Source organism: Neomonachus schauinslandi, chromosome 10 (genome assembly GCF_002201575.2).
Source record: "Neomonachus schauinslandi chromosome 10, ASM220157v2, whole genome shotgun sequence".
NCBI classification, from domain to species: domain Eukaryota; kingdom Metazoa; phylum Chordata; class Mammalia; order Carnivora; family Phocidae; genus Neomonachus; species Neomonachus schauinslandi.
Genome location: NC_058412.1, coordinates 20949893 through 20964467, shown reverse-complemented (window position 1 = coordinate 20964467; position 14575 = coordinate 20949893). Strand labels below are relative to the sequence as shown.

At 55.5% G+C, this 14575-nt stretch overlaps 1 protein-coding gene across 1 annotated transcript in view; it reads right to left on the bottom strand.

The window, feature by feature from the left end:
* The window catches only part of FAM166C (family with sequence similarity 166 member C), a 14695-nt gene extending 859 nt beyond the window's left edge, over positions 1 to 13836 (bottom strand). Inside the window, exons 1-3 of the mRNA XM_021697746.1 lie at positions 13763 to 13836; positions 2821 to 3094; positions 1509 to 1621 (exon numbers count right to left, since the gene is read on the bottom strand). Coding sequence (XP_021553421.1) covers positions 1509 to 1621; positions 2821 to 3094; positions 13763 to 13836 — 461 coding nt within the window. The remainder of the gene's footprint in view (positions 1 to 1508; positions 1622 to 2820; positions 3095 to 13762) is intronic.
* Positions 13837 to 14575: the final 739 nt, after the last annotated feature.

The window sequence follows — 14575 nt, the reverse complement described above, 5'->3', positions numbered from 1 at the left end:
TGGTGACGGTGATGGTGTTGATGGTGATGATGATGATGGTGATGGTGGTGATGTGATGATGGTGATGGTGGTGATGGTGGCGACGGTGATGACAGTATGGTGATGATGGTGATGGTGGTGGTGATGGTGGTGATAGTGATGGTGGTGACAGTGATGATGGTGATGGTGATGTAATGGTGATAGTAGTGATGGTGGTGATGGTGATGACACTCGGGAAAGGGCAGGGATTTGCCCCAAGCCACAGTGGTGATCAGGAAAAGGGCTGCGTGCAGGCACTGACCCTACTACTCCCAATGACCTGGTTGGCCCTCTGAGTTGTGTGAAGCCATCAGCTGCATATGCTGCCAGAAAACTCGGAGAAGAAATGGAGCTGGGGCGTCCCAGGCTCCCCACAGCTGGGGGAGGTGCAGATCCGGCCCAGAGTGATCTCGAGAGGAAATATGTCCTCAGGAGAGGCCCCACACTGCCTCCAGGTTTGGTCTGACTCAGAGCCACCCAAGGGGTGGAGATGGCCAACCCAGAGTCCTAGAGTTGGTGTCAGGAGATCTCGGTTTCTCCAGGTTCTACCTCCAACCAGACTTGCTACCTGGCACAAGTTTCTGAGGCCATCACTAAACCTCGGTTTCCCTATCTATAAAATGGGTCCCTCTATCTTACAGAGAGGAAACTACAGAGGCAGTTAAATTTGTGTCTTTAAAAAACCATTAAACTCAATGGAAAGTTTTGCTGCCTTATCAATAATGATGGTGGCGAGGCTTGGGGTTCTTGAGGCAAGCAAAGGGTCAGCATGTAGTTGGAAACCCAAGATCTTTCCACTGACCTCCTGATGCCTCCTTCCCCACACAACGCCTTGGCAGCATGGACTTGATTTCCATGCCTTGGTGTCAGGAGGGAGAGCAAGACAAACATGTACCTGGATTATCTTACAGGGCAGAGCTGGCCTTCCGTGGGAAAAGCAGCTCTCCTGGATAAAAGCAGTGAGATTCAGGCAGTGGGGAAAGTTCACATTTTGTTAGATGGACAGTTGGACTTTGAAAGCTATTTTGTAGTCCCGAAGACAACATTTTCTGAGTCTGGTCAGAGTTGGAGGGAGGGACCAATTCCCTGCTCTGTGTAGTGTCCTCTGTGTCCGCCAGAGGGCAGCAGTTCCTCACTGCTCAGAGCAGCGGTGACCACGTTTGGACGAGTGTAGCTGCAAGGCTGCCATTGCAGGGGAGAAGCCTGCGGGTTCGGGCCAGCAAAGATGGTGGGGTTTGCTCCCAAACTCCCCAGGCATCTGGCCAGGAAAACACTCTTTCTGATTCCGCTCATTCAGGTTCCTGGTTTCCCTGTGAGGCTGCCCAAACCCTGACCCCTTGCTCTGTAACCATCACCCTCTGCACTGTAGGCTCCTTAGGGCCAGACCTTAACTCATTTCTCGGTGTGAGTGGCTGCGTGCCTGGCTGAAAGCAGGTGCCCATGGACATGTGTCTGTAGAATGCATGAATGAAGGGAAGGCAGGCACTCACATGTCGGTGGGGAGGGGGTACCGTTCCCGCTCCTTCACAGGCAGCACGAAGTAGGGGACCCGGGGCACCATGCCCGTCTTGTCTAGATAGTACTTCCGATGCCGCTGTGCCATCTACAGCTCGACCCAAGGAAGAGATGACAGGCTGTTAGTATGCAGCAGTGACGCGGGGCCCCTGCAGTTCCCACCTGGCTATACCTGGGCAGGGTGTGTGGGCTGCCTCCCCTAATGCCCCTGTTGGAGTCCCCAGCTGGGTATCCCCTCTGAGACCAGCTTCCCATCTGTCTAATGGGGATAATGGCCCACAGCGTACCAGCTTTGCTAGGGAGAGTAAAGGAGACAAGCAACCAGCAGAGGTAAGGTATGTGACTCCTGGCTCAGCAGGTGGCAAGTTTGTTTCTCCCTCCCCCCTCCTCCCCAGGACTGGGGGGTCCTCTGTGTGAGAGCCATGATGGAGAGCAAAGACCCTTCTGTGCCCATTGACACAGTCCCCCAGCCCCTGGACGTCTGACAGCGTTGACCCGGTCCTCTCCCTGGGGAAGCTGCCTTCTCATACATTCTCTGCCCTAAGGACCAGGAGGTACTCGTGTCCTTGAACTCAGGCTGGAGGGATGTTTGCAAGAGAAAAGAGGGAGAGAGTGGGGTTTCTAGGAACACAGCAGAGAATGAGCCCCGGCCCCCAGTGAGGTGGGCGAACACCTCGGTGCCTGTGGCCCCCAGGGATGTGTCTGAACCGGACCCAGAGGAGGCTTTAAGAGCCAGAGGAGCAGGACCAGAACATCAGGGGGTGGGCAGTTAGGTTCCAGTCTGGGGCTGAGGTTGACTCGGGGCACATCCTCAGAGGGTCTGTGAAACAGAGAGGTGTCAGGTGGGCACCAGGACCCAGGTGGGCAAGGACAGTCGGCGACGGGGGCTTAGTGGGCCCTATGTGTGTGTGTGTTGGGGGGGGGTCATCCTGTAGGTGAATCTTTGGCCTTTTACTCTAGTAGGAAGTAAGCAAGGGCCCACAGGGCCACGGGGCAGAGGTGAGGGTGGGCACATCCCCAAAGGTTCCAGTTCTACCCGCAGTGGGGGTAAGCAGGGACAAGAGCCCCAGGAGTCCCTGGGATGGAGGGGGCATCTAAGAAACCGAGTCCCAAGCCCTGTCCCCAGTGCCCCTAGCCAAACTCATAGGTTCCTTGCTATCTCAGGGGCTCAGAAAAAGCAAACAAAGTCACTCTTTGAGGGTGAGAGGTCTCTGGCCCCGCCATCGCTCCAGCCCACTCCCCCACCGCCACGGAGAGGAGGTAGCAGCCCAGCCCAGGGCAGCCCACCTGGTAGAAACCCACGAGTTGGGCGGAGCGGTCACTATCCAGGTTGAAGCGGGTGTAGACGGGGGTGTGCAGCCAGCGATCCCGGGTGTGGGAGCGCTTACTCAGCACCAGGTCGGGGTTGGAGGAGAAGAGGGTCGGGAAGTGGCCGCCTTTGCTGAAGGGAGTGTGGCTCTTCTCCAGGGCAGCGTGGCGTTGGTCCTGGAAGTACTTGAGGGTGGTGGTGCCGTAGGGGGAGCCAAAGGAGAAGGCCACACTGGGGACATGGCCTTGGTACCTGCCATGGTAATGGGGAGTGAGGAGAACGGGAAGGGAGATCAGTGCAAGGTTCCAGGGCCAGTTCCAAGAGAGGCCCTGAAAACCCAGGGATGGGGTCAGTGGGCCCCGTGGGTCACTTCTGGGCTTTGAGAAGCTTCCCTAAGGGGCACTGCCCAGCTCGGGGCTCCGGGGCACGATGAGGGAAAGAGGCTCTGGGCCTCTCCTCCCTATAGAGGACGGTCATCCCTCCAGACTAGAGGCTGAGGCAGGGACTAGAGCACCGGGGCCCCATCCTGAGCCCCAAGCAAGCCTGCAGACAAGTCACTCTCCATTCCGAAGATGGGAGGCCTCCTACTGCTATCTCGTTAAGGGTCGCGAGAATATCAGAAGTTAGGGGGACACAGCAGTGTGATGATGCTGTCAGACTGGTTGCAGCCAAGGCCTGGGTTCACATGCTGCAGCCTTTGGCCTCGGGAGGCGCCACTCACACCGGCTGCCAGGAGCCCCATCGCCCACTGCAACCACGGAGGCCAGCGAGAGGGGCAGGGGTCTGGCGAGTGGGGCCCCCGGAGACCCCGGGGAACACACGCCCGCACAGGATGCTAAGGAGCCCCAGTCGGGTGAGATTTACACAGAGAGCCAGGCTTGCTGCGGCCAAGTGAGGGGAGACCGGCGACCCCCGAAGAGCAGGAGCGTCAGACTTTGTGCAAGGGACAGAGATCAATGCTTTCCCGGTCAGTGCTTCTCACCTCCTAAAACCCGGCCTGGACCCCATGGTGCCCTTGAAATGGCCCTTGACAAGGCCATCACGGGTCGCCTGCCGCACTGGACGTTGGTGACCTCTGCCTTCTCGAAACGCCGCTCCTGGATTTTAGGACACTATTCTCTCCTTGTCTGCTGGTCTTCACCTGCCTCTCTGACCATTCCTTCCCGGTTCCCCCCCGCCCGCCATGATGCGCCTCCTCTGCTCTCTTCCTCCAGGGTCCATCCTGAGCCCACACAGTCCCCTGCGTGATGGTATCCATGCCGAGGCCTTAACCGTCACCCTTGTGTGGATGACCCCTGGTCTTCATCTCCAGCCCAGAAGTTCCCTCAGACTCTCGTAGACAGTGGCACACTAGACCTTTCCCTCAGATGTCCCAGGCACTATCGCTCCCCACCACCTCCCCAACAGCTAGTCCCATCTTGGTGAAGAGCACTGGCCAGATGGCCACGCTGCCTCTTACCTGGACCGTGGCCGCAGCAACCCCTCATCCTCCTAACCACGCTCTTACCTCCCACCCCGTTCCCATACTTCAGCAGGACTGACCTTCTAAAGTCAAGCCCTTAGCGTGGCATTCAAGGCCATCTGAGAGTGGACCTCGCCTCCTTCTACAGCCTCACCAGCTGTCCCGCCCCGGGTTGTAAAGAGCCATTTGCAGTTTCCTGCCTGTAGCTGCTCTTTCTCCCTCCCACCCCTTGTCTCTCCCATGGCATTTGCCCTGTGCCCCCCAGCCATCAGAAATGCCTGCCCTCTCCCGCCGCTCCTGATGCTTGCCCACAAATACTAAAGGATCCCATTAAATACTGTGAGCCTTAAGAAGCTAAATACTATGGGGCCCCTGGGTGGCTCAGTCAGGTTAAGCATCCAACTCTTGATTTCAGCTCAGGTCATGATCTCAGGATCGTGAGATTAAGCCCCACACTGGGCTCCACTCTCAGCACAGAGTCTGCTTGGGATTCTCTCTCCCTCTGCCTCTGCCTCTCCCCCTGCTCGTGCTCTCTTTCTTTCTTGAATAAATAAATCTTTTTTAAAAAAACAGACCTGTCCTATCACTTCCTTGAAGATCCTTTCCTTGCCACCTCTTCCAGGTCTAGGTGGGTCGTGTTCTCTGTTCCCATCCCACCCCTAGCCAAACCTCACTCTGAATGCCCTTGTCTCTGTCTTCCGCCACTAGGCTGGGAGCTCCTTGAGCACAGCTGGCTCATGTCTAACCTCTGGATCCCCAGTTTTCAGCACCAGGTCTGGCACGCGGTCTGAGTAGGAAAAGTTTAGGGAACAAACAAAATGAGTGGCTGCATGCCTACAGCATCAGTGATGTTTCCAGCTGGGCCCGCTCACACAGATGCCCGACGACCGTGCTGCAGGGACCCCCAGCACCTCCCCCGGGGCCTCCCCTGCTGGGATGCCAGGGGCCTCGCCTGCGCTCAGCTGAGTTCTCTTACCAGGGAAGCCCCAGGGAGTGCGGGGAGCCTGCCGGCCCCTGCGACATCACAGGCTTCCCCGTCTCACCAGGCCAAAGCGCACTGTGGTCTAAGGTCCGCGCTTCAGGGTCACCTGCAGCAGCTGCTCTGGGCCTCGGCCTCCTCACCAATAAAATTAGAGAGCAGTGCATGGCTTGCTTTTTCCCATCAGGCGGGAGTCAGGAAGCCAAGCCTGGGGATTACTGACAGGCCTTCCAATTGCTCTCCACTGTGGGCAAAATAGAACAAGAGCCCCTCCCTGGTTCCTGGCCCTACCCCCCCTCAGCAGCTGTGCCCTTCTAGAATCTTGCAGCACTTGAGGTTGCCTGGGCCCAAGCAGGGAGTGAGGGGAGAAGCCTTCCACTGCACTCAGGCATTCGCCCAGCCTTCCCTCTCCTGCCCGTGGCTTCTCTCCATCCTTGAGACCATGACCCTCAGGATCCTAACCTGCTCCCACCTGCCTCTGCCCTTCTGCTGGATCCTCCCGAGTTCCTCGATGATGGCTGGGTCTCCTTCTCTCCTGGAAAGACAGTAGGGCTGGTGATGCCTGTGAGGTCACCTTGGCCACTTCCGGGACAGAGTCCTCCTCTTTGCCACGGTTTCCCCCCTCCTGGGTCTGGAGCCTCCCCTCCTGCCCTCCCTCCGCCCCCATCAGTCTCTCTCTATTTCTCTCAGCCTCTGTCCTCCCTCCTTGCCATCTATACTCTCTCCTGCTCTCTTAGCTTCTTCCTCTCTGCCTATAAACACGCACATTTGTGTGCATTTTTCCCAGGTTGCAAAATCCTCCAGTGGGCCTTGCCCCCTTGCATCCCACTCTTTCTCTTCCTTTATTCCCGGATTTCCCTGTGGAATGTTCTGTACCTTCTGCCTTTGTTTCTCCCTCTCCCATTCTTCCCTTGACCTCCCTCAGTCTGATTTTTCACCACCACCTCCCCCCCACCCCGGCTTCAATGTGAGCCTGTATTTTTTCATTAAAGTAATGTAAAATCATCCAATTGCCAAATCCAACATCCTCGGCTCACCCTTTCTCGGTGGCAACACTCGCGCTGATGCGGAAACTCATTTGCAAGAAACATAACCTGAGCGGTAGAAACAGAGTTCCTGAGAGTTCTTTGCGCTATGTATGAAACCTAATAACAATATAAGCTAGACAGTCAAGCAGTCAGAGTCCGGCAGTAGGAAGAAGCTTCTTCCTTCCTCCTGATAAGTCCTTCCACATGGAGGGAGCTCCCTACAGACGTGCCTCCGACTTCCACTTGTCCTTCCACCTTCAGGTGGAAGAACGTTGGGCTGGCGGGCTGAAGAGGGAAAGGAGGCTTGTTGAAGCCCACCCATCCCTCCCCCTTTTCATTGGAAGCAAGCCAGCCCACACGGCTCCTCGGTGCTGTTTTGGGCAGACACACTCTCTCCTTCAGGAGGAGAGCCTGCCCCAATCCAGCCCTTTGCCACCTCCTTCTGGGGTCCAGTACCAGCCCTGTTCTCCCATATCAGCTTTCACTCTTTTATCTTATTTCTCCAGTGGTTCAGAAGGCAGGAATGAAAGAGAGGCTGGTCATCAGGTGCTGTCAAACCCCAACAGAAAGATCATAAAGCGACAGCATCAAAATGAGAGAAAGGTTGTCTGCAACATTCTGTCGGGACAAGAGCGTGACCCAAGAACATCAGACTGACCAAGCAGCCATTCAGATAGAAAGGCAGCTGCTGGTCCTTTCCCGGCAAGAAAGAGCTCAGGAACCAAAGCAACCCATAGGCTCTCCTTGCAAGTAGCGTTCAGTGACGAAATCCTGCCAACTAGGAAGTGATTCAAAAGAAAGAAATACCCAGAATGTAGAACCTCTGTGAAAAGGAGTGGTGGTTAGCTTCAAATCTATTTAAGTATGGAACTAGAAATAGCAGCGAGGTGAAGTCTGGTGACAGCGCAGAACGTAAATGTTATAAAACCTGTCGAGGGGAAAAATAATTTCGGCAAGAAAAATTGGGGGGGTGGGTGGAGGGGCGATGGGAGTGCACTTACGAAGAATTTATAAGCAGAGTCAACCCATAGCAACTAAATTTAAAATGTGTTGTTGAAAAACACACAACACAGTGACTCTCACCCCTGGATGGTTTTTATTTTCCCTCCCTCCCTCTCTTTTAGACGGATCTTTTAGGAATTAATATCTCTTGAGCTGAATTAGCATTTATCTAAAGTCTGGGGATTCTTCCATTTTATGCCAGCATCTTTCTCTTCAGTGAAGTCCTAGTAAGATTACATTTCATGATTTTCATTTTAAAATAGCAAATGTGGCATGATCATATTTTTATAGAATTGCTTTGTCTATCTTTCTATCCACCCAGCCAGCCAGCCATCAAGTCTTTTTGCTGAATAGACGCCCAATGAGGAACTGGAAGGAAGTTCACCAAAGCTAACCCTGGTTCATTCTAGGTGTTCAGATTTGGGGTGCTTTGTTTCTTTCTGCTTTGTACGTGTATCTTTTTTTTTTTTTTTAAAGACAGTGAGATAGTGTTAAGAATTACTTTACTGGGAACCTACTGTGCGCCAGTGTTGGGAATCCAGAGGTCCACAAGCCTCAGCCCTTCTTCCTCCTGCCTAACCCCTCATTCCGTATTTACTGAGATACACGGTGTGTGTGCAAGAGCTCTGATGCCTTTAAATGCAGGGAGAGAGGCGCATTCCCCGGGGTGGGGTGGGGGCGGGATTGGTGGAGCCCCAAGAAGGGCCTTCCACTGGGGTCAGGCTTTGAAGAGAACCTCAGTGTGGAGGGGGATGGCCTGGGAGCTCGTTCTCTTCCCCTGCTTATCTTCTAGGTGCTTCCAGATGCCCCAGAGTCCTCTCCTCTTTTCAGAGACCCACTCCCTCTGGGAAAGCTCATTTATGTTGGACTTCCAATACTGCCCATACACCAAGGATGCCCAGAGCTGTGTCTCTGTGTTTCTTCTCCCGGCTAAGGATTCACATACCTAGTCGTTCATATAGGGCTTGCCCACGAGTGCCAGGTGCAGACTGATCAAAACCAGCCTGTTCCTCCTCCTCCTGGATAGCTCTGCCTGGCTTAATGACACCCATATCCACCCCTTACCAGCCAGAACCCGGGATTCACGCCATCCTCCCTTCTCCATCCCCCTTCTGTCCCTAGGCCCTGTGCTTCTCCCATGGCTGCCAGCCTGGCTCTTCGCTTGCCGGAGCAGTTTCCAGTCTCCCAGACCAAGGCTCACCCCTCCAGCCGGCTGTCCACACTGCTGCCAGAATGATCTTTCTCAAACATGCATCACATCACTAAGGCTCACCTCTCCCTTCTCGCTTCCCCACGTGCGCCCAATGCCCCGGAAGCGTCACATGCTGCCCACACCTCTGAGCCTTCGCACACATCCACCCAACCGGGATGCCCTGTCTCCTCCTGCCCCCGGGGGGTTCCCCACCCTTTCACAGAACCAGGGCTCTCTGTCGCTTTCCCTAACCACACACCCTCTACCAAACGTGAATGTGTCACATCCTTCGTCCACGCTCAGGCGCACATTCATCCACCTCCTCTGCTGATCTGTGTTCCCCTCTATCCTCAGCACCTACGCAGCACCTAACACAGGACTAGTGCTCAATAAACGTCCGCTGGAGGGGGCAGAAGTCCCGAAACCCGGGGGGCACCATGTCCCAGAACACTGCTTTCAAGGGGCTTGGCTCTGATCTGCAGAGCGCACGCGGGCACACAGCGTCCCACCCACAGGGGCCTTGGTGCTCCTCGGAAGAAAGGAGCTATAGAAATGTGACGTGTTCCTATGATTCTTGTCTTCACCACCCCCAGGCTCTCTGCCATACTCCTCCTCTGCTCCCCGATTTTCCACCTTCTCTGAATGCCAAGATATTTGCATCCCAATAGAATAGAAGCCCCCTCCTCCGCAATCCTCCTAAGGTTGGGTTTCTGATCCTGTTCAGAGTTTGCTGCTCGGGGAGGGGCGCAGGGGTGCGCACATATGTGCACACGTTCACATTCATATAGCACTCAGAGGGCATGCCTCGGCTAGCCAGGTCTGTGTCCCCTGCCCGCGCTTGCAGCTGTGTGCCTTGAGGGCGACCCTGTGTGGTTCTACCGTAAAGCTTTCCGAAGGCCTGTTGTTGGTCGTGTGGCCGGCCGTGGTAGAAAGAACCAAGGGGAATGGCAGGCATGGCAGGTTTCATAACGGGGCATCCAACAGTCCCTACGGTGCTGCCACACCTCCTCCTTGACCCCCTCCTCAGCCACCTGCACGCGAGCTGGGAGACTGTGCTCAGCGGGGACCCCCGGCAATGATCTTGTGTGTATTCCTGTGCGTACGGGGAGCAATCCCTCCCTGCCTCTTGATGGCCCTGGTTGGCCCCACACCTGACATTAAAATTAATTACCGTGCCATCAGAGATCCCATGAGCAGCCTTATTAACTAATTAACTTGTGACTATTTTCAGCACGTCCTCATTCCACGCGCGCCTTCTCCATAACACTTCCTGCGGAGTACAGGGCCAGCAGACCCTTCCCCTGGGCACAAACTTTCAAAGGCTCCCCGTTGTCTAGGAAATTAAGTACAAATGGGCTAGACACTCAAGGACCTGCTTGACGTGGGCCCCTGGGAGAGATCTTTCCAACCTTCTCATCCACTTCCTTGTTGCAGCTTTTCCACTCCAGCTAAACAGGCTTTTGTTGCTCTGGAGGCATATCCGGCCAGCACCTTCACCCCTGCCTCTCCTTGGGCCATCCCCTCCATCCCGAAGACACTCCTCTCCTCCTCTCCCTGCCTTGGGACCTTAGCCATGCCTCAAGGTCCATTTCTAAGACCTTTTCCATGGAGCCACCCACAGACCACGCTTGTCCTCTCCATTGAACTGTCTGTGCCCTTTGTGACTCTTTTTTTATTTAAGTTTTTATTTTTTTAAGTCATCTCTACACCCAACGTGGGGCTCGAACTCATGACCCCAAAATCAAGAGTCATCATGCTCTTCCAACTGAGCCAGGCAGGAGCCCCCCTTTGTGACTCTCTTCTGTCCCAGTTCACATTCTGGCTATATTGCAATTACCTGGGCCTTTAGTCTAGTCTTTCTTTCTGAAGTATAAACTCCGTGGGGAGAGAGGGAGGTGTTCTCCTCCTGTCTGCATCCTGGCATTCCTGGCCCTCAGGAGATGCTCTGTACATATTTGTTGAAATGAACTGACAAATGGAGGCACATTTTAAAGGGCTGATGATTCTTCTGGAAAGAAGGAGGGTCCCTGTTACAAAGCCTAGGTCTCCAGGGGCCCCTGGCACCCTGTTCTTAGGAAGCCTCCCAGTTCTTCCGGGTTGTGTGAGAGGTATCAGTTGCCTATCTGGGCACATGGAGTCTCCTACATCCCTTTGGCATGTGGCCTTTGTTTTGTAGCCAAGGATGCACAGGCCTGTCTCCAGGGCTGCACCTGCAGCACCAGGGCCTGGGCTGAAATGGAAGGGGGTCCCCTGTCCCGGCCTGGCCCGGTGAGGTCTCAGGCCTGCAGCAGTTGGCAGGGGCCGGGGGTGTGCTAGAGGTGGTGAGTACTGGCTCCTACTGGCTGAAGGGAGCTGATTACTAAAGTTCCAGGATTTTTTTCAAGCTGTTGTTAAACAAGCCAGCATTAAAATTTAATTGTAAAAAAAATTAAATTATATAAAGTCACAATTAAAGAAATTATATTGAAAACAAAGGTGATAAACCCTCAAAACTGATCACTCCCTGATTATGTCACTATGTTTCACCACCGTCCGTGTCCTGGAGTTTAGTTACGACTCTTGCATGTGTAGGGTGGAATGATCGGATCCGTGTGCTGCTATGCACCTCTTCCCAGCTCTGCACTGTGACACTGTGCTGCTAGCTTGAAATCAGCCACAGTGGGAGGGTTCATACCACAGACAGGAGAGAAATGCTGCAGATCAAGTCTTTTTCCCTCCAGAGAGCTGGCTGTCTAGGGATTCCGGGTAAGGGGACATAGTCACCTCTGTGTGGCCACCTTCTTGAGAATGTCCTCTTGATAGTGGAATGCACTGATTTTAGGGTCTTGCGGCCCCTAAGGCTCAAGCCCAGCTCAGTGGCAGATAGGGGCCCAGCTGCCACTCCAGGCAGACAGAGGGAAGTGACGGGGGGGCAAGTCGCCCTGCCCTTGCTCCTGGTGAGAGCCCCTGGGCAGAGCTGGGGGCGTCAGGGGCAGCAGCAGTCCGGCCATGAATGAAGGCACAGTGGCGGGTCAAGTGTTTGGATGAAGAGCCTGGTGAGGTGCGGTGAGAGGCAGAGAGCAAGGGGATGGATACCACTTAGATGTGACCTGCAAGCAGGAGGCACAGAGCCCCCACTGAGGCTGGTCTCATCCCTTGAAAAGCCTTACAATCCCAGGGACTTGGACCCAAGAATTCCCTGCTCACTGCAGGGAGGGCACACAGGCCAGGCACTGGCAAGGTGCCTGAGGGCTGTGTTGCCCAGAGCAGCAAGGAACCAGGAGGAGCTCCCTGGCAACGAGTCTGAAGCCCAGCATCCTGTTTCCCTTGGTACCCAGAATCAGGCCTTGAACACGGCAGGGATCTAACTAATGGTAATAGCTAACAATTGGAGGGATTGAGGAGAGCCTGGGTGCTGAAGTCACATGGACATGGCACGGTAACTTGCTGAATGACCCCAGGCAAGCTGTTCGTTTCTCATCTGGGTTGTTGCAAAGGTTTTTTAGAGAAAGTGTGTAAAGAGCCCTGCACAGTGCCTGGTACACAGTAGGTGCTCATACCCGGGGGGCTCACACTGCCGGCTTGTCCATCACCAGCTTGGGACTCAAGCAAGTTCCCCTGGGCAGACCTCAGTGACCACATCTGGAACAGGAGGGGGCTGGGCCACAAGATCTCCCAAGCCCTTACCACTGGGAATATGCTCTGCCTCTAAGAATAAAACTGGTAAGGGGGATGATTTGAGTGTCAGAAGAGACTGGCTGTGCTTAAAATCCTGTGATTAATATTTATAATTAATTATCCAGGTGTGGTAGGGAACCTGGGATTCTTTCATTAAGTTAACAAAATGAGGTAGCATTTAGAAACAAAAGATAATTCATTCCTCATCGATGGGGATTTTAGGGACAGCATATCCCTCCCAGAAAGATCCGTGGCAAAAGCCGCAGATACAGGTTCAGCTATTCAGACTAGTCCAGCTCACGCTTGGAGCCTTCTTTATGATTCACTTGTTATCACAATTTCTAGATCAATCCCAGGACTGGGTGCTCGAGGGAGCTGCAGACGAGGGGCATGGATAGAAGAGCAACACAGGATCGCTCCTGAAATACACAACCCCTCCTGGCCCCAGACAGAGTGGGGGGGACACTTGGGGAGGGTTAGGTCCCACCTGGGGATGGTGGGGATCTGAAGAAAAAAATATAATAATGTATAGAATGAAACCCCATAATAAACACCCAGAATGTGGTATGAACACCACTCTCCAGGGCTGCCAAGATGGCTTTGAACTAAGCCTCATGTGATTACACTGCAACGGGGACCCATCAAGGGCGGCCCCTGCTTGTATGTCTTATAACAAACCTGGCACATCCCAAGCGCTCAGCACGTCTTTGTCAAAGGAATGCCTAAATGAAGGAAAGGATTAATAGGAAAATCCTAAGCCACCTTTTCTAACACACCTGGCTTGACATCAGGAGCGTCTCAGAACCCAGTCCCTGCCCTCCGCGCCCGGGGCGACTGGTGGGGGAGAGAAAGAGAATCTTACACCCTGGGGGAAAAGCTTGGGAGTGGAAATCTCAGACACTTTGACAGAAGGGGCCACAGAATGGAAGAGACCGTCAGACTTGCATCTTAGATGTGTGGGGCTTGATACCAGCCAGAGAAAGGAAAGGTAGGTTTGACCCTGCATCTGAAAATGCTAAAGGCAAGGCAGATCTGCCGACTGGGAAGCTTTCAAAGCCAGCATTCTGTGAGGATTAGGTGAGATCGGTGGGAGAACCGACCACAAAGTCCGGCGGCCAGTGCACCCGCCGTGCCAGATTCTTCGAAACCCACCCAGGCGCCCACCCGGTCTCCTTCAGTCCTTCATCCGACAAATACGACTCCTGCGCGAATCCTGGGGGCGCCACACCGGGCTGGGGCCCGAAAAGACGGCTCCCTTCTCAGCTCCCCACGCTCTCGCTCCCGCCCAGGCGTCTCCAAACACCAACCTCACGCGGGGGCTCCCGCGCCTCCCCCTTCCCGGGCCGCAGGCCAGGTGTGCTCGGCGCTCGCTGGGAACCCACTTTCTACGAACGTGGTCCCGGAGAGTCCCTGCCACCCCCTGCCCTGAGCGCTCCAGCCCCGGGGGAGGCCCCCAGCCAGAGGAACCGTTGGCGCTCGCGGTTCCCTCAAACCCCAAAGGCGCGGGGACGGAGATTCGAGCGGGAGGAGGGTTCTACGGGCGAGACGGGGACTCCACCCCACGGGTTCAGGCGGCGGCCTGGGGGCGCGGCGGCCTTACCCGGGCATGAGGCCGGGGGGCACGTAGGCGGCATTGAACTCGGTCAGTAGGGTGCCCGCGCTGCGGGAGGCCATGGTGGGTGCGGTGAGCGCGCAGCGAGCCCGGCGCCCCAGCGCTCCCCGCCCGACGGTAAACAGCCCGGGGTCACCCGGCAACCGCGCGCGGGGCAACGTGACTGGGGCCCAGCGGCCGCCGCGTTCCGGGGGGCCCACAGCCCTCCTCCTGTGGACCCCGCCAATCGCCGCTCCCACCCAAGCGCCAGGCCTGGGCTCATCTCTGTGCTTCACCGCCGGCCCGCGCGTGTGCCGACGCGCAGATGCGGGATGAAGGTGGGAACTCGCTGGAGAGGCCTGGCCGGGGGTGCGCCCTGAGCGCGCTTCTGTCCGCTGCGGGGCTGGCGGACCCGGCCTGGGGCGCCCGCGCTTCGGAGGCGGAGCAGAAAGCGGCAGCCTCATCGCCGCTCTGCTCCAGGAGCCCGAGTGGCCGCAGGGACCCCAGGAGCCAGCGCTCCCCGAGTCTGCCCGCGCACCCCAGTTCCTCAAGGGGAATTGTCTTCATTACTCTCTCGTCTCTCCCTGGGAACTTCCTTCTCACCCGGTCTTGCCCGGCAGACTACTCCACACGAGTGGTTTATAAGTAAGGGGCCAAAAGCAAATCGAGGAAAGATCTGGGTGTGTGATTTACACCTGTCGCCAGTTCTGAAGTTCAGTCCACAGGGTTGGCTTGTTTGCACCAGAGAGCAAACTTGCCCAAAGCCCCGGTGAGGTTTCCTTGTAACAATGCTTCCCTCCTATAACTGCTGCCCCCACATCC